We start from the raw sequence: 18,706 nt of genomic DNA on the forward strand, positions 1-18,706 counted from the left end.
TATAAACTACGATATAGATAGATAGATAGATAGATAGATAGATAGATAGATAGATAGATAGATAGATAGATAGATAGATAGATAGATAGATAGATAGATAGATAGATAGATAGATAGATAGATAGATAGATAGATAGATTTTTTTTAAATATAAAGGCCCTCTAACAAAAGTTAAACTTGCTTTCAAACTGTGTTGGAGGATTTTTAATATGAAGAAGCTCGCAAACCAAATACATTTTATGTTGCAGAATAACTTCAGAACTGTTTGAACGGAATGTGGCTGGCTATAATAGCCTTCACCGATTATTTTTATTTAGAAAACTGCTTGGGAGTCTCTTGAAGTGTAGCTGCATGCGCTACACATCCAGAATCTGCGCTAGTGCCCCGTTATACCTGCAAAATAATGCCTGCAAGAGCCAATCAAATGAAACCAATTGAGACGACCTGCCATCTTCAATACCAAACTGTGCCAATCACCAGAAATCTAGCCAATTAACACCCTCCTTCCCAGTCACGTGTCAGATGGGTAGCTGAGCGCTCATTGGCTGTCGTAGCACTGCCTCCCGAGTTCATTTATGTTCTGGGAGTGAGTGATTGACTTTATCAGTCCAAGGACATCATCCGCCTGGAAAGGGGGGGAAGTTTGATCCTCTTTCTCACGGATCGCAGTCAACGGGAGTTTTTTTCTCCCAACTCTTTACGCATAGGATTTTCCCCTGTTTTGGCTCTGTTTTTTATTTTTTTTATTTTAGGATTTGTCGCAAAACGTTGTAAATCTCGGCGCGGTGTCTGCAGCTTGCGCGCTCCGCTACACTGGATTTTAATTTTATTTTCTGTTTTCTTCCCGTCTCCTAAGTTTGCTTCAAGCTCATGACTATGCTTCTTGATAGCGGTCCGCAGTTTGCATCGTTAGGAGTGGGGGGTTTCGGGACACCACGGCACCACGATATCGGGAACAGAGACCCGGGTCTGGGACTGAATCCCTTCACCGATTCCTCCCACTCCGCAGCTTTCAAAATCAGCCCCGTGTCTCACGATATCGCCTCCAGCCAGACATCAGCGTTCACCCCGCAAGCCACTGGATATGCAGCTGCCCTGGGACACACTCACGGCGGGCAGGTGGGCTCGTACGGTGGAGGAGCGTTCAATTCAACACGGGACTTTCTCTTCCGTAACCGGGGTGTTGGTGAGTCCGCAGCGCCTGGCGCCCAGCATGGGATCTTTGCAGCTTCGGCGGGGAGCCTCCACGGGCCGCCCGGGATCGGCGATAACCCCGGACATCTGTTGTTTCCAGGACTCCACGACCAGGGGGTGAGCCACTCTTCACCGAGTGGACATGTAGTTAACAGCCAAATGCATCTTGGCTTACGCGGGGACATTTTCGGAAGACCTGATCCCTACCGTCCGGTCGCGAGCCCTCGGACGGACCCCTACGGGGCTCAGCTACACAACTACGGCCACCCTATCAACATGAACATGGGGATGAATGTGCCGACACACCACGGTCCAGGAGCCTTCTTTAGGTACATGAGGCAACCGATTAAACAAGAATTATCCTGCAAATGGATAGACGAGAACCAGATGAACAGACCCAAAAAGACTTGTGACAGGACTTTCAGCACCATGCACGAGATGGTCACTCATGTGTCCATGGAGCACGTCGGCGGCCCCGAGCAGAGCAACCACATCTGCTTTTGGGAGGACTGCCCGAGAGAAGGGAAATCTTTTAAGGCCAAGTACAAACTCGTCAACCACATCCGTGTGCACACGGGCGAAAAACCGTTCCCATGCCCGTTCCCCGGATGTGGGAAAATATTCGCCAGATCGGAAAATTTGAAAATCCACAAAAGAACACATACAGGTAGGCACCGAAAACATCATGGCACGGCATGCGTAAAATAACATCATACAAGTAAAGCTATATTCTGAATAGAAATGGTATGTCTTGTTTCAGAGTAGCCTACAAGAGTGTATTGTTGTTTACAAGAACCGTCTGAGAACTTGTGCCCACATTAATCATGTTAAACAATTCCTAGATTGTCATCAGTGCAGATTATTCTGAATTATTTCTAAATACAGTGATACATTAGTGTTTGCTCAATAATGCAGTTTATGTAGTTCTGTTATGCAACTCTGTGTGTTAACCCTCATTAATTCTTGTAGCTTACATGCTAAGAAGTTGTGTGCGATTCAGACAGATACTTTACATATAGGCCAACTTGTTAAAGTTTGAGTGCTTTAGCTGTATGAAGCTATTAAGGTAGACATGTGCTTTCTGATCGTCATATACAAGTAGCCCATAATGAATCCGTTTCTGGCTGTGTTTATAATTCTGGCCCTTGTTCAGCTATCATATAGCGCAGAGCGTGCCCTGTTGATTCAGTGTTTACTATAGTATACGAGCAGAATCACAGAACAGAGCAGTAGTAGCATGAAGGAGTAGGCCTCTTGAATAAATAAAGCCTGACAGAGCAGAGTGTAGTAGTGGAGCTGTATCCATGTCGTCCCGAAAATGTAGGTTACTCTTGTTATATAATAGGCTGCAGACAATTTACATCTCCGGGCTTCGCGTTTACAGGTTTTGTTACAATGGGAGTTTGTTTGTGTGGGCCATTGGGGTAATTCATGGTATGTATTTAATCCTGCAGGTGAGAAGCCGTTTAAGTGTGAATTTGATGGCTGTGACAGACGCTTCGCCAACAGCAGCGACAGGAAAAAGCACATGCATGTGCACACATCAGACAAGCCATACATCTGCAAAGTGTGCGACAAGTCATACACACACCCCAGCTCTCTCAGGAAACACATGAAGGTAATTAACGTCTTCATTACTCCTTAAACACATTAACACGCACACACACACACACACACACACACACACACACACACACATATACACACTCTACCCCCACCCCCTCCTCCACTGCCACAGACAGGGACTATCACAACTTCAGGCATTTCTTAAGATGTCCCAGTGTTATGCTGCACTAAAGCAACATTTAAAATGTAATTTAGTCTATTCGTGAAACTTAAACTCTCAATTAAACAATTCATCATAGCTTGTGGATATTCCACATGTCTGTCACTCTTTGATACTACAGCTTCAAGCCTTTTTTTGTCTTATTTAAAAAAAAATGAACCTGGTTTAAAGAAAACTGTTTACATGTTACCTCATCATTGACATTTGTGTTTTAAATAACATAGCAAAACTACATTTTAAAATACTAATTAACAGCGTTTGTTTACTTTTATAGTAACTATAAAATCCATAGTTAATCCGCATTTAAGTTCAACACCCTTCTACCGAGCCACTTTAAATGTAGTTACAGGGCATCCATGAATATTATACGTCAGTCTCAGCAACTCATTCTTTGTTTCCCCTCTTTTTTTCTTTCTTTTTTTTGCAGGTACATGAGTCTCAAGGATCTGAATCGTCTCCAGCAGCAAGCTCTGGATACGAGTCGTCCACACCGCCAGTGCTGGTCTCAAACAGCACTGAAGACCCGACAAAAACACCGCCGTTAGCCGTACAAAACACGTCCGGCCACAGCGAAGGACTGGCACCCAACTTTAATGAATGGTACGTTTGAAGTCAGAGGAACAAACCTCACAACGTGGACCAAGGAGTTAAGGATAAAAACCTTAAAAACTATTCCTGTTCTCTTCACACACATACACACACACACACACACACAGAGAGAGAGAGAGAGAGACACACAGACACACACACACACACACACGCTGTCAGACACACACGGATGGGATTGGGACAACAACTACAACAGGAGATGAGAGCAAAAGCCAGCACCAAGCAGGCCACATCCGTTCTCAGGATCACGAAATTTGACTTTTACTCCGCATTTTTGAGGAAATAAAAATAAAATCACGAATAAATAAAGCGTAATACTTTCTCAGTATAAAAAAAAATGTTTTTTTTTTATCTTTTAGTTTACAGAAAAAAAAATTTATTTTTCATTTTATGTATTTTCTCAAATTTTTATTTAAAAAAAAAGAATAAAAAGGCAGATTATTTCACGCTGTTTTTATATGACGGTGATGCGCTATTGTCGCCTCTTCAATTGATTGTTGGAACTTCAAACAGTCTTAAGAAACGTGCCAAAGTCTTTGTCATGAACTTGAACACAGAAAAAAAAAAACTAAATAAATATTATACTCGTGAATGTATTTCCTTGTTTGATGGGGTCGAATCTATTGTCAACGTCCGTTTTCAGGTGGAGAAATGTGGTATTAGGTTACGATTGTTACCGTTGAATATAACGTTGCCTTTTGTTAATACCGTTGTAAATACATATCCATGATGCCATATTTATCAATTTGTAATTTAATTATGGGTATAAGTTCTGAAACTTAAATGATATTTATGGAAATGTTTTCTAACAAGAGCTGTACAGTTTTGGTCATAACCAGCTTAACATTGAACAAATGATAAACTCTAAAGCTCCAACATCTCGATTGTATCCTTCTGTTTGTTTTTTTAACCAATAGGCCTATATGTGTCTTATTTGGATCGAAGAAATCATCTATATGAATATTATGGACTTGTCTATATATAATGCAGATATTTCCGTCACTTTTATTTTCTTTATGAGACCATTGACATGTAAATCATTGACTTTGTAGGACTGAGTTCAGTTGAGCTGAGAAGCTATAAAACGGTTCTGTTGATATCTTTATTTTTGGTTCAATTTAAACTTTTTTTGTGTTTTACTTTTATAGAATCAGAAATAGATGTCAATTCGTAGCATAAACTCAGTATTGGACGGGGGGAAAAAAAGAAAAAAATCAGCCTATTGCACTCCTATACAGGTCTTAGACGAGTGTGCGAAGTTCATGATTTCCAAATCAAGGTGACAGCATTTTGAGTATTTCAAATTCGGGTCAAGCACCCAAATATATACGCCTGTGTGGCAATCTTTATAGTTCCAGCTATGTCTTTGTGCAAGTATGTTTAAATGTGTGCATCGGCAACAATGGAACTGTCACAATACAGTATCTTCAAAAATAAAAGAAGTTTTTTTGTCTGTCAGCTTGCATTGTTTTAAATGTAATTCTTCTGTGAAACTAAGCGTGTTATTTGTTGTGGTGTTGCATATAGAGCAGTTTGTGAATAACTTGTCAAGATGACATTTTTTTGTGTTTAACAAAATTTAGTGGAAGGAATCTAGATCTATGTGGGTTGGGGGGAGAATAGTTCAGTGGCAAAAATAGTTTACAGCATTGCATTGTAACCTATTCTCAAGAATTAAATATGCATAGACAAAGTATGTTGTACTCCTATGAGAACAATTTCAGACCACCAGCACTACTTTTAAAATAAAATGTAAAAAAAAAAACGGTACCTCGTGACAGTGATATATGAAATAAGTTTATTTAAATAATTTAAGGAATATATGTTTTATATGCTATTTTCTATACCTTAATTTAAATGAAGTACTTTTTCTTATTCCCACCACCTTTCTGCCCCATGTCCAGAGGTCAGCGAAAAATATCTGATGTATAAACACAGCTAGAATGTGATGTTGTAACACTTTCTGGGAGAAATGGGTCACACTCCAAGTTATTCCTGAAGAGCAAAAATGTTTTACTGATGAACTGTGTCACTGTGCCACATTGAGGCAAACCATGTTACAACAGCAGGCCTATGCGTTAGCCTATTTAGCTACCAGAGGCAAAGGGTCCTTGTACTTTTTAGGCTACTGTATGTTGGTTGATTTGTTTTACCAACTATTTATGAAGAAATGTGAACGGAAATTTTGACTGAAATTAAAAAAAAACATTGTGAAAAGCGACTTTCAGACTGCGACGTTGATTATTATCACCATGTTGTCCTGCTCCCTGCATATTTACGCATAAAGCCGACACTGTTTGCCATGATGTTTGTATCAGACTAGTAGGAGTCATTTGAACTTGACACTGATTAAGGCGCCATCTTAGTATCTTGGCTATGTGTGTGTGTATGTGTGCCTGTGAATAGGAATATTGGGGGGTTAGTTAGAGAACCACTTTTTGGCACAGAGTACAGGGTTTGGATGGGGGATGTGGGTTGTCTGTCTATGACTGCAACAGTTGCAAATGCAAAGTTTTATTATTTTATTTTATTAAATGAAAGCTTACAAATAATAATCCTAATGGGCAAACTGGAAGACGGGCAACCGAGGACACTGTGTGACCGTGAAAGTGGAGTGGTATGTATGTTGCCAAAAGTGGAGCTGCCTCAGCGTCTCCCGATTAACAAGGAACCGCTTCGTAAACACAACCAAAGGAGTTACCACACATCAATGGGCGCCATAATAAGCATTTAAACGGCGAAACATCAGTGCATGTACAGGGTCTGCATAAGTAATAGTACACAGTGTAATTTACCTAACGTTTTATAAAGCTACATCTGTTTAAATGCAGGAAAAACAACAAAAGCACACTGTATAATTTGAAAGACTGCTGTAAAGAGAAGACTTCAATGATTTATTTCTCTAAAAACAGAGAATTTTTACACCAACATCGCGGATTTTTACCCCCCTCCCCTTCTTCAACAATAGAAAGATTTGGAATATTGATTCAAATTCTGTTTTTGATTTTTGCGCAAGCGCAATCTTTGCATTCCGTTTGATTTTATTTATTTTTTACCCGCTCCTCCCTCCCCTCTTCCCCATCGCACCCTCCTCCCCGTCTCGTCTAGTCGCACATTTCAAGTTCCCCTCTCAGACACCGTGACGTCAAATAACCGAGACCCGGCTTCCTCCGAAACACGACGGGCTCACATGGAGGCTGCATTTTTACGCATGCATTTGGGATGTGCCAAACCGAAAGGTGCCTGAGCCGCTCTGACCTGATAACCATAAAGGAAAAAAGCAACATATGATAATGAAATAAATAAAACGTTAACATTTTTACATCTTAACACTGATCATGTCATGTTCATTTGAAACCGGGTGCAGCAGCTATGGGCTAATGCTGCAAATACAACATGTGTGCTCGGATTTTTAGGTGTTTACTCTCCACCGGGAACAGCCCGTGTTATTGCTCATGCGTGTGTGCTTTATGCTGATGCCCAATACAAATCATCGTTTCCAGATTATATGAGAAACCAGAGCAGGCGATTCAATCCAGAAGACAGAGAAAAAAAACATGAAAGGCTCCTTTCTGCTGGATTCTCAATGGATTAGAAAGCAGTGACGGTCACGTGGATGCAGTTGGGTAAAGACTGGCTGTATCGCACAGCAGAGCACTACTGCCTCTGAATTACGTTAGCGCTCATTCATCTCAATTTATATTATGGATTGCTATACTGGGCTGTGGTGTGTGAACACGGAGGATGGCAGCGTGCCTATAATCTCTCTCTGTCTATAGGGTTGGTTTATAGTATACGAAGGAGGAATGGAGCGGAGGCTGCTGGGGGTGGGGGGTTAAATTCTGCAAGGGGGGGGGAGATAGGACTGAGTTGTACTCCTGGTTCGCGCCTGTCGCTGAAGTTTGATATCGGATTGATTGGTCAAACCCATCTCCTTCTAACTTCATTCGTCTTCTCAGTCGCAGATTATTTGCTGGCTCAGAGCGTGCTCTTAAGAGGATAAACCGACACAAGCAGATTCTCAACGCCCTTTGTCACGCAACGGAGGCTGTGATCTTAATGAACCAATTGGCTAATGTATCACTCAATAATATGAGTAATAATCAAACGCAACATGCATATACTTTATCCACTTTTTTAACCCGTGCGTATAAATTATAGACTGTTTTTTTCTCTTCATTTGAGGCTTTTACATGGCACTATTAAAGCATTACAGCAAGGGGACTGTGTAGGGTGCAGTTTTGCTCGAGGGCACTTTAGCAGGGCACTTGGCCCTTAATCGCAATAGGAGACATTTTGGATATGGGACGGCCGTTACGCAGCAGCACTTGGCCAAACTCTGCTGTCCGCAACACACCAGGATGCTCAGATTCCCTCCCATCACTGCTCTGAATAGACACGATGCTGCCAAAACTGAATCATCATGAATTAATTCAGTCATCTGAGAATGTGTGTGTGAAATGCAGGGTTTATCTTTCCACATATGGCAACAGAACAAGTAAACGTAGTGGATTACTGCAGATATGTATGGCAGTCGTTTCTTTAATCAAGACATTAAGCCTGCACGGGTAACTACATTTTGTCACTAAACGCACCATGACAATTAGATTGAAGTGAGATGGATTTGTAACATCATAAGGGAAAAAATATGGTTTGATAAACAAATAACTGCATAAGAGCTAACATACATCTGATGATTGCTTAAACGAGGGCTTCCATTTGCGCGGAAGTGGATGCCAATTATCGATGCTTATTTCACCTCCAGCAGGCTGTTGAATATGCATTCACAAAGTACCTTAATCCACGGTGTGTCTTTATATTTTAACGTGTTGCATGGCTTTTGTGATGCAAACTGATTAGCACAATGGCTTTGTCTTTGAGTTCAATTATTCTTCAACTGACTGCTAGAGACATTTACATATACCCATCGTATTGTATACTGTAGCCTGCAGGCACTTCTGCTGACGAGGAAATGAGTGAAAGTGGTCGGCCAATTGAGAAACATTATACAATAATATTAAGTCACGCAATGAGTTCAGTTCCTCGAGCGTTCATACTCTACTTTCACAGAAGTAAACCTGATAACAATGTCTAATAAATTAACAGATCAAACACATGTATTGATTCTATTACCATAGATAATGGCAAAAATGTGCAAAATAAAATAAAAAATATATAATTTACAGCGCATATCACGCACAAAACATCCACCTCTCATGTGATAGGCTATTTCTATTCTGCTATGTGCTGAAAGACAAACTATTAGTAGGATGTCCAACAGGAGACATCGCTAATTCCCCAACATCTGGCGGGGTGTCAGAAACTTGATGAATTCCTTATCAGAGCAGGCGCAGGAATCAACGCTAATAGGTCCCCGGAGTGAAGGCTCCTGCAAACGCTCATTCAGCAAAGCAGATGTTCGGCAATTGTGTTTTGCGTTTGTCTTTTGACAGATATATTTTCAACACTTTGAGAGGTGGTAAATGGGTACATGAGCAATTGACATCCTTTTAATGGGCCGTTGCTCTGCCCTGAACGCTGCTGGTAGTGATGCTTCCCACAAATCCGGCGCAGTAACAAGAAGTCCCCCTGAGAATGAAGACTAGTTTTATGAATCATTGAACTGCAGGTTATTGGAAAAGGGGTGATGTGTTGAGGTTTTAATTGTTAAACAACGAGTACCCGAAACCACCATCCTGTGTAATTAAATCTGTGATTAAAGCCATAGCACAACTGCCTCTTTAGCTTGTATATCAGCTGCGAAGTCAAACAAAATGTTTTTGTTTCAGATTGCATGAATGGCTTGATTCGGCACTTGAAGCAAACTTTTCACCTGAGAGCCGCCCTCGTCCCGGGACAGCCTCCACCTCACAGGACGGGTTCTCCCCTGAGGGGACGGACAGCAGCGCTCACATATTCATCAGCCCTTCAAAATAAAGGGGACAATGCTCGTTAATGTCCCATTTTCTAGAGACAATGAATTAGAATTGGAAAGTGCCTTTCCATTATTTAAAGACTTCATTCATCGCTTCTGTTGGCGATTTATCCGCGCACGCGCAGTGATCGGAGTTCTGCAAAACTCCAGGTTGGCTACTGCAACATCTGGGAATGGAAGGGACACGTAGGCCTGTGTGTTTTGATATCAAGATACACATGCTCGCACAAAAGATATTTCTTGCGGTATACGGAGGTAGGTGGGTGGATGGATAGATCGAGTGCATGAATGAACAAGCAGTAAATAAATAAACCGTCTTTAGCATTATTCCTTCACAAAAATAAAAATATGTCACTACTACAACACAGCGTGAAACAAAAGTAGCCCATATCTCTTGCACAATTCCAATTTGTGCCCCAGAAATGCCAATCAACGCGGGGAAAGGCGAGCTCTGGTTGCATAATGTTTGCGCAATCTTTAATCCGTTATGGATATGCATGAGGCAGGGATAGCACTATGAATAACAATCCGCTTGATCCTGCCGCCTCAGAACGTGCGCGCGCGATTCCTTGCACCACACACAGAAAAAAAACAAGAAAACCAACGTCCGTCCCCATAACTCTTCATTCAGGCAGGTGGTGGGGGGTTGCCCTCGCATAGACTTAGTTTACAGCTTTATTTATTTATATGGACCTAGCCTATCTATTTACTTAATTATTTATTTATAGGAATAGAATATAGTACACATTTCAACTGTGTGATGTAAATGTATGGAACACATCATTGTAAGAAAAAAAGGGTCACACTGATAACCAGAAGGCATACATTAGCAACACATATATGATTAGATCACTTTTGTTATGATTATTTACAAACCTTTTTTATTTACCTCTTAATCACTCTCTCAATCCCCTCCATAGATTCAACTTTACTGGCTGTAAGCCACCTTCACCAACACTGCAGTCATTATTTCCCAAAAGATGAACAGTTCTGAAAGATGAACAGACCTGTTATGATTCAGACTAACATGGTGCTATATTGGCACCTTCTGTGAGACTAAATATTCTTCATCACAGCATGCATGATAAACTTTTTCAAGTGCTGCCTTGTGCAAAACATTGCTGCAGACACACTTCTTGCACAGCAGTTGCTCACCAGAATGTAAAAAAAACTAATTAAGGATGGTCAAAGTAAAATGATGCCTATGCATTTTATTTTCAAATACATATGTGAAAAACAGAAATAAAATAAAACAAGTTTTGTTATTAGACAAGGATGTCACTTATAGAGGACATCCGTGCTGGTGTCATACTTCTGTCACTTTGAGCTTGAAAATACATGTGACACTGAAAAGAAATGCATGAAAAGGTTTCTTTAAAAATGGTCTTTTGTTTTCCACGTGTTTTTTTAAAGGGCAGTTTACTGACTAAATATCTCCAGGGTCCTTTAAAAACTTTAAAAACACAAAAAAAGGAACAATTTCTTTGTATAAAAAAAAAAGTATGGTCCTTTGTGCAATTTCAGCATCTTTCAAAGGGATTACCAAAGCTTGGAGCCACTTAAGAAATATTTCTGTGTGAACATCTGCGGTATATGGCCACAGGCTTTGTGGATGACTATGAGTTAAGAGAGGAAGCATGACACATAATAGCAAACAGGAGCCTGAATCCACCATAACAACAACAATACAGCCTGGATCTTCCATATGTAATGCCCCAGCCCTTGTTGTACTGCATGATGAGGGCTGATCCTGCCATAAGGTGTGTTTGGATAACTAGGCCTTACAGGAAAGGACCAGGTTCGTGGATGAGAGGTGGGGGGTTCTGCTGCTAAAGGAGAGTGATATTCAACAGCTGTGTTATACAGGTTTTCAACAGCCATAATAAAAAGTGTTAGACATAGCACCAGTTATTTTCTTCCCACTTTTCCACTAATCTAGACTTGACTCTCCCACTGAGGCTTTTGGCCCAAACAGTACACCGGTGGCTCATATTTTCACAGCATTATACATACTATTATTCTGTGGTTTTGGGGTATTTTCAAGGTTCTGTCTTCAACTAGACCAACAGAGCAGAGTCAAAGACATTTTTTCCCCGATCAACAATCACTTCCATCATGATGGGAATCGATACAGCATGATTGCACATTTTCAACTTTGTCCTATACTCATTGGAGGGTACAAATGTTGTTTTTTCTATTAATGGTCTCCATCCTAGGACAATAACAGGCGAGCAGGGTTTGGAGAGGGAGGAGGAGGTTTAAGAGGAGAAAAAGGAAACAGGTAGGAGGGCCTGGTGAAGGGAGGGGGGGTTTGGGAAAGCCAGGTGCAGGCGATTGCCAAAGCGACCTCATGCCAGGATAATGCATAGGGCCATAGGTGTCCTCCAAGCCAATCCCAACCCTCATGCTGATATCTTTTCATTGCCTGTGGGACAATCTCTACAATAATTGCTTTTCCTGTTTCAATTCTGCTCTAAGGGCCAGTAACAAAAGAAAAGGGACTTTGTTTCTCACAACCATTGCAAAAGTGCATGGTTTATAGTATTTGGAGCCACTCTTAGTCACCACATAGCGTAAGCAGTGGTTTGGGATTTAGATAACACCACAAAAAGAATGTGCTTTCAAAGTTTGTACATGGTCATGTGATTGGCAGATCTCTCCATAATATATTGCACATTTTCCTTCAGGAGACCTTTGGACGTTGTAACTAATCTCCTGTTTGTTAAAAAGTAACATAGCTAAATATTTTCATTTGCATCTCTGAGACACCCTATCCATCCTCTGCTTTGATGACCGATGACATGTTTCTCCCCAGATGAAGGGAGTGAAGCTCAGCGGGCCTGGTAGAAACCTGAAACTTCTCTCCACAGTTTTTCACAGTTCCCCCAAAATGTCCTAAGTCAATGGAAAGTTTGACTTGTTGCTCTGACAATAAGAGTCATTTTCAAAAAAAAGTTTTTGTTACGTTTTTTTTTCTTCTAAATAAGCTATTCCACCTTTTGCATTTCTATAGGTACCCATCTGCCTAACTTCTGGTAAATATATTTACTGATAATAATAATAATAATAATAATAATAATAATATTATATAGGCCTATACTAATCACACTATACAACTCCATCCATATAAATACTGCTATTATTAGTCCTAAGTGTATTAGCATAGTATTAATATTAACAAAGCTTATGTTTGTTATTATTATTATATTTAAATCAGATGGTTTGTAAAATTCCGTTGACTTCAACTTTATTTTTCATGCTTGTTTATTTAATGGGTCGATGTCGCGCATTTAAAGTTAAAAGAAACCTACAAGGCCTGGATTTTCCCGCTGCAGTAACTTTCCTCTAACCGCCTTGCACAACTCAAAACAACAGAAAATAGAAAACGTGCGCACGTCTAATTATTAGCGACCCACTTGTCTTGTCCTTGAAACGATTTGGGCGTAATGAAGTCAAGGAAAACGAGTTCAATCAAAACAGGGTAGATTTCTATAGAGGGCAACTCTCTAAATAGCGGTGCAACGGTGAGGAAAACCTTCTCATTAAAAGGACATGTTAAATAAGTTGAATTAATAACCGTGTTGCGTCGGAGGAAACGAAATTCACTCGACTTTTCTCAAGACAAAAAAATATCAAAGCCACCATCAACTCTTTAATTTGTATGAGTAGACTTATTGTTTTTGTTCTGTAATGAATCGTTTCAGCGCGATGCTTTCATTCTCTGCTGCATAAAAGAGGCAAATAAAGATAACGTAATTTAGATAGATAAATAAAACAAAAGGGTGAGGGGATATAACTCAAGCTGTGTGTGTGTGTGTGTGTGTGTGTGTGTGTGTGTGTGTGTGTGTGTGTGTGTGTGTGTGTGTGTGTGTGTGTGTAGGTCAGGATACAGTTTAATACTGAGAAACGTTACCACGCAGGCAGTTTGTTTTCATTCTAGCGGAGCATAAATTATGTAGAACCTCGGCTGTCTGTCACTTACAGTGAAAATGCCTTCGTTCATGTATTAGAAATGAAGCTGGTGGAAGCTGTTGTAAAAGGTGATATTATAAGACGTGACTTTGGGAACTGGCTCAACCTTCAACGACCAAGTTCACACCTTGAGAAGAAATGGAGAACATGGCCTCTAAAAATAATTATATATATATATATATATATATATATATATATATATATATATATATATATATATATATATATATATATATATATATAAAAATATATAAATATAAGTGGAGGGAAAAACTTACTTGGCAGTTTTTGAGAGAGCTGATTTTAAAATAGATCAGTGCGTCGTTTCAGTAGTAAAATGACTCCAAATGTGCAGGTTTATGAAGTGGAGTAAAATCTGTGTAGAGCTCAATTTCAATTCCAGCGTTTTACAGTCAAGTTTATGTGGTAGAGCTCACCCCTCACTGCGTGATACTTTTGATATTCTGTTGAAATTGGCAACAGTGTGCCAGTCCAGTACCTAGTTTAATTTACCTTGTCTTGGGAATGATTTTTCTGTATTACCTAAATAAGGTGAAATCTGGGGCATGCAGACTCTCTACTGCTTGTCAGAATCAGTGGAGTGTGAAATTGCAACACCAGACAGCCAGGATAATAGCTCAGAAGGGGGCTAATGCCCCTGCTACATTCACAGAACATTTTTATAATGACTGAATTAAAAGGGGGAAAAGTATAGATTTTATGCTGTCTGTTTTTTCCATTTATTCCTGTCTGTAGGTGCATTTGTCCTGTTAGGATTTAGCAGAGAAAAAAAGATTTGGATCCAAAATGCTATTTGTAAAATGGAATTAACCTGTGCAATGCAGTGCAGCACAGTCTGGCCTTGCCAGGCTCTCATTTGGGCCCTTTAGGACCCTCCTCTCTCACCATGCTCAGGACCAGTTGGAACAATATAATATTATTGAGGGCTGTTTCTGCTCCATCATCCCAGTCCCACATGGCCACAGAGAGGGCACGCATGCACTTTCAAACTCTTTCAAACCTCTTCCTTCTCTGTCAGTCCTTGTAACACATGCACAGACACACACACACTTGTACTCCAACACGCACATAAATTACATGGGGATTATTGAGACATGGTTCTGTTCTGCGAGGGATGACACCAGCAGGGCCTGATTTGTCAGGGTTTACCATACCTAAATTCGGTTGGTAATTTGTCTGCTTTTAGATCATTCCAAATAGCCCCCCAAATCCCTGCAACTCACCATTTAACACTCCCACTGGTGCTAAACCTAATCTTTCCTCTGACTGGGGTCACCATTCTGGTGGTCTTAGCTTTCCAGCCACTGGCACCAAGCACCAACTTCTACCAACTCAGTCAACAGCCTGTCTCACATCAAAGCACACATCTAACACAAGAAGTACTCTTTTTTTATTATTATTATTATTATTATAATTTTTTTACCATACATCTATTAACAAGACATGGTGAAGCAGCATCAATAGGTGCTTGAAACGCAGCAATCAGGTAGATTAAGTGTTAGGGTATATTTCACCACAAACTAATAGTAAAAGAATAATAAATGCTAAAAGCCGGTCCAGCATTTGCTTAACCAAAAGCATAAAAGAAGAAAAACTTTGGAAAATCAATACTATGTTGATCAACTATTGGGTAAACGGAACACCTGCTCATACACTCATAGTAAAGTCAAAGTAATGCTTCCTTTAAGGATGTCGTTCTGGTGATATAAAAATGTTCCCGATAATCCTGGCTTGTTCTCAGACTCAGAACCTCGGGAAATCTGTTTAAATAAGCATGTTTTCATGTACTCTCCAGCCCGTAAACTAAACCCAAACCTCTTCATTAAGAAGATATAGTGTTTTTAGATTGTTTTGATGTGGTCGAGGAGCAGACGGACCATTGGCTAAGTATGGAAAGAGCAGACAGACAGACAGTCCAAGCGGTTTAGCCTTGTTTAAAATTATTAATCCACTTCTAATTCCAGCTGGCCCCCTGGCAGCATAGAACCCTATCAAAAAAATCTGCGCTTCCATTGTGAGGCCTGGCAGAAGGGGACTGGGCGTATTTTTTCTGCTCCAATCAGTTTCTAGAGGTTGGGCGATTAAAAAAAAGAATCCCAAACCCCCCCTTCCTCGCACAGCGGGAGAATAACGGAATCATTAATTCCCCATTAATTTCTGAAAAAAACCCTGAAATGTCGACTCGATGTAGTCACAAAATAAAAAGACAGGAGCGACAAGTGCTTTTGGTTGACCAGAAAGTGTTGAAAGGCAACCTTCCCAAACTCTACATATCCGTTTTGGGAGAAAAACAGTGTAATGTGATGTTTAACATTCAGTTTAACTAGAAAACAGAAAATACAGTCTGTAAAAGTCCCAGTTATGGATGCACAGGAACACAACTTATGGTCCTGTCCAATTTCATAAAAGGTGATGTCTTTTTGAGTGTTGGGATACTTTTTGTTCTTCAGTGTTTTACCAACGCTCATCAAGTAGATTTTTTTTGGAAAATGCATTTAAAAACATACTTGGTGTTGAAGCGCTTAATGAGGTGTCCGATTGAGGCTGATGCATAAAGATACATCAGGTCATTATGTGTAGTCGCACAAGTTTGGAAGTTTGGAAAAGGACGATATCTCAGTCGTTAGATGTCAAACCTAGTAAACAATCACACTTCAAACATACACCCACAAACAAATCCAGTTTTTCAGAGGGTAGACAAAATAATGTATACAAGGTCTTTAACTCTGAATTAACTATATAATAGCACACACAACGGAACCACATTCAGCTGCTTGTTGGTTTCCAGCAATTGAAACTCCTCAATCTATATTATTGAAACTAGGATATAGTTACAGCTCGTTTTTCTCACGTCAGTGCAGTTTGTCTGTGTTTGTTATATGATTTTGGTGACCAATTCTCACATTCAGTAAAATGTTTTGCAGTTTTGTAACTAATTCACTTGCACGTATGGGCACAGAGGATTCAACGTTTTGTAAGTTGTCTCATATCATTTTGAAATCTGAAAAATTAAAGTGCTAATGGCCAGACTTTTTATTTCACATATAACAATGTTATTCTATGACAGGTTTACATTATTTTGTGCAAGCTGTTCATAAATACAAGGATGTTCCAGGCTGCCAGCCTCACATACAGCAGGGTGGCAGGCAGGGGGGATGGGGGGGGGGAGAAATGTCAAATCTCAAAAGGGGACAAAGAGGTGGTACTCCATCTCTCCCAATGTAAACAACATACAGCAAGCACACTGATGCACGAGCACAGAGAGAGAGGATGGGTTTTGATTAGGAAGCATGGCTGGGCCCCCAAGTGTGGGCCCCTATCATCACCATTTCATGAACACACACACACACACACACACACACACTCTCATGGGGCCATTATAGCTGTCTCTGCTCAGAGTGACAGCCTTTGATATCTGTCTGTCTCCAAGCCAAGTGCTTATCATCTATGCACCCAACCATTAGGAAATGTCACAAACACACAAGCTGACTCATATACACACATGCAAGTACACACACATGCACATAAACACACACACTTTTCTTTCAGGAAATGAGGTCCAATTAGATGTAATCAAGGGCGGATAAGTAAAAAGCATTTAAAAAAATTCAATGCTTTTAATTTTTATAAATAGATTTTTCCACTTTTTCTCTCTCTCTCTCTCTCTCTCTCTCTCTCTCTCTCTCTCTCTCTCCCTCACTTGCTCGCCCTCCTTCTCTCTCCATCTCTCAGGGTGACTTTTGAGCACTCTGAGATTGACAGAACAAAAGAGATTGTTGTGGAGATACTAATTATTTAATGAATTCTTTATTTATTTTAAAAGTTCCCTGGGTGGCGAAGTGCCCAGACTGTTACAGTAGATGGAAAATTACAGGCTGGAAGACAGTGAGTGACACATGAACAGAGGCAGAGGGGCAGGGGGTGGGTCGTGCCATCCAAACATGCCCATGCCCTTAAAAAGCCATGGCAACATCCCCCCCCCCCAATCCGATCCCCATCAACCCCTCCCACCCTCCATTTGCCACATTCCATTTTAACAAAACTGCCATATTAATCATGTGTGCTCACTTCAAATCCAGCTTCAGTGTTTAGTTTTTTTTTTTTTGAAACGCTCTGTTCAAAGTTCCAATTTTTCAGAAACAATCGTTAAAATGACAACAAATGACAACCAATTTACCTCAGCGAGGGGCAGCATGTCCACTACAATGAATGCAAACCACTAAAATATCAAAATGATGTCCTCTTCCCCCCAAAACCGATAAGTAGGGCATGGGGAGAGTGGGCCACTAAAGACCGGGTCATTATTGATTTGACAAGTGAGTGAATAATTCATCTCTAGTGGCAGGCATCAGCTGGGACGGCCGTTTCTCGACCACTACTGTTACTACGAGAGCTGTATCCCAAATCTGTTATGTAGTCTAGCACTCTGATACTGTACATCCCGTGTCCCACCTCTGTCGGCCTTCCTCACTCTATGGGAACTCCTCTTATGGTCTTTGGTAATCATTCCAAATGTTCCATTCAATCCCAGATTTTGTATGATTTCCTCAGCCAAGTGCTGCTTAATTTACGATCATTTCCAGCTTCCCTGTAGCTCTTGGCCAGCGGGACACAAGGACAGCTTTATGCATGGGTGTAATTCACACACTCATTGGCACCGGCCCCAGCAACTGCCTGCTATACAGAAATACTGATTTACACACTACCTCAGCAATAGAAGATACAAGAAAACAGATAGTTTTGATTGGCTGAGTCATGTTTGAAGCTGTTGCCTGCCAACACAGATGTGACTGCTAAGCTGTTAATGTAAATCAGACATCCCCATTTGTGCCAGTACTATAATGCTTGGCACATGAATAACTGCTAGTTAGTCAGCCGTTACGACATGCACAGTAGTGCAAATCTGCTATAAGTCAATCTTGTTAGTGCTAACAAAAACACAAGGGAGATGAAAAACAGCCCTTGTGGTGGTAACCTCACTGAAAGGTCGTAGGCTGATTCTAGGATTTAACTCACTAATGCCCAGTGACCATCTGAGACTAACAAATCACTGGCCCAGCCATGACTTCAGTTCTCCTTCTTGATTTCTTTAAACAAGTATCACTCAAACACACACACATTGGTTTTATTCATACAGTGGCAGTCTCAGGTTATTCCAGTAAAATCTGAATGGCATCAATTCTTTGCCA

General features: G+C 40.5%; 1 protein-coding gene and 1 long non-coding RNA gene across 3 annotated transcripts in view; one reads left to right on the forward strand and one right to left on the reverse strand.

Moving 5' to 3' along the window:
- The window catches only part of LOC120566461, an 82,334-nt gene that overhangs the window by 34,144 nt on the left and 29,484 nt on the right, over positions 1-18,706 (reverse strand). The window lies entirely within an intron of this gene.
- Positions 587-5,810, forward strand: zic3 (zic family member 3 heterotaxy 1 (odd-paired homolog, Drosophila)). The gene is made up of 3 exons (XM_039812939.1): positions 587-1,861; positions 2,649-2,812; positions 3,408-5,810. Exons 1-3 carry the CDS (start codon positions 871-873, stop codon positions 3,588-3,590), a joined length of 1,338 nt encoding a protein of 445 aa, XP_039668873.1. The 5' UTR covers positions 587-870; the 3' UTR covers positions 3,591-5,810.

This window comes from Perca fluviatilis, chromosome 10, assembly GCF_010015445.1.
Source record: "Perca fluviatilis chromosome 10, GENO_Pfluv_1.0, whole genome shotgun sequence".
Lineage (NCBI taxonomy): Eukaryota > Metazoa > Chordata > Actinopteri > Perciformes > Percidae > Perca > Perca fluviatilis.

Bases quoted from the DNA above. Each gene is read 5' to 3' on its own strand.
- zic3 (XM_039812939.1), top strand. From the start codon at position 871: ATGACTATGCTTCTTGATAGCGGTCCGCAGTTTGCATCGTTAGGAGTG. The intron at 1,862-2,648 runs GTAGGCACCGAA...TTAATCCTGCAG, and splicing joins CCACAAAAGAACACATACAG to GTGAGAAGCCGTTTAAGTGT. The intron at 2,813-3,407 runs GTAATTAACGTC...TTTTTTTTGCAG, and splicing joins CTCTCAGGAAACACATGAAG to GTACATGAGTCTCAAGGATC.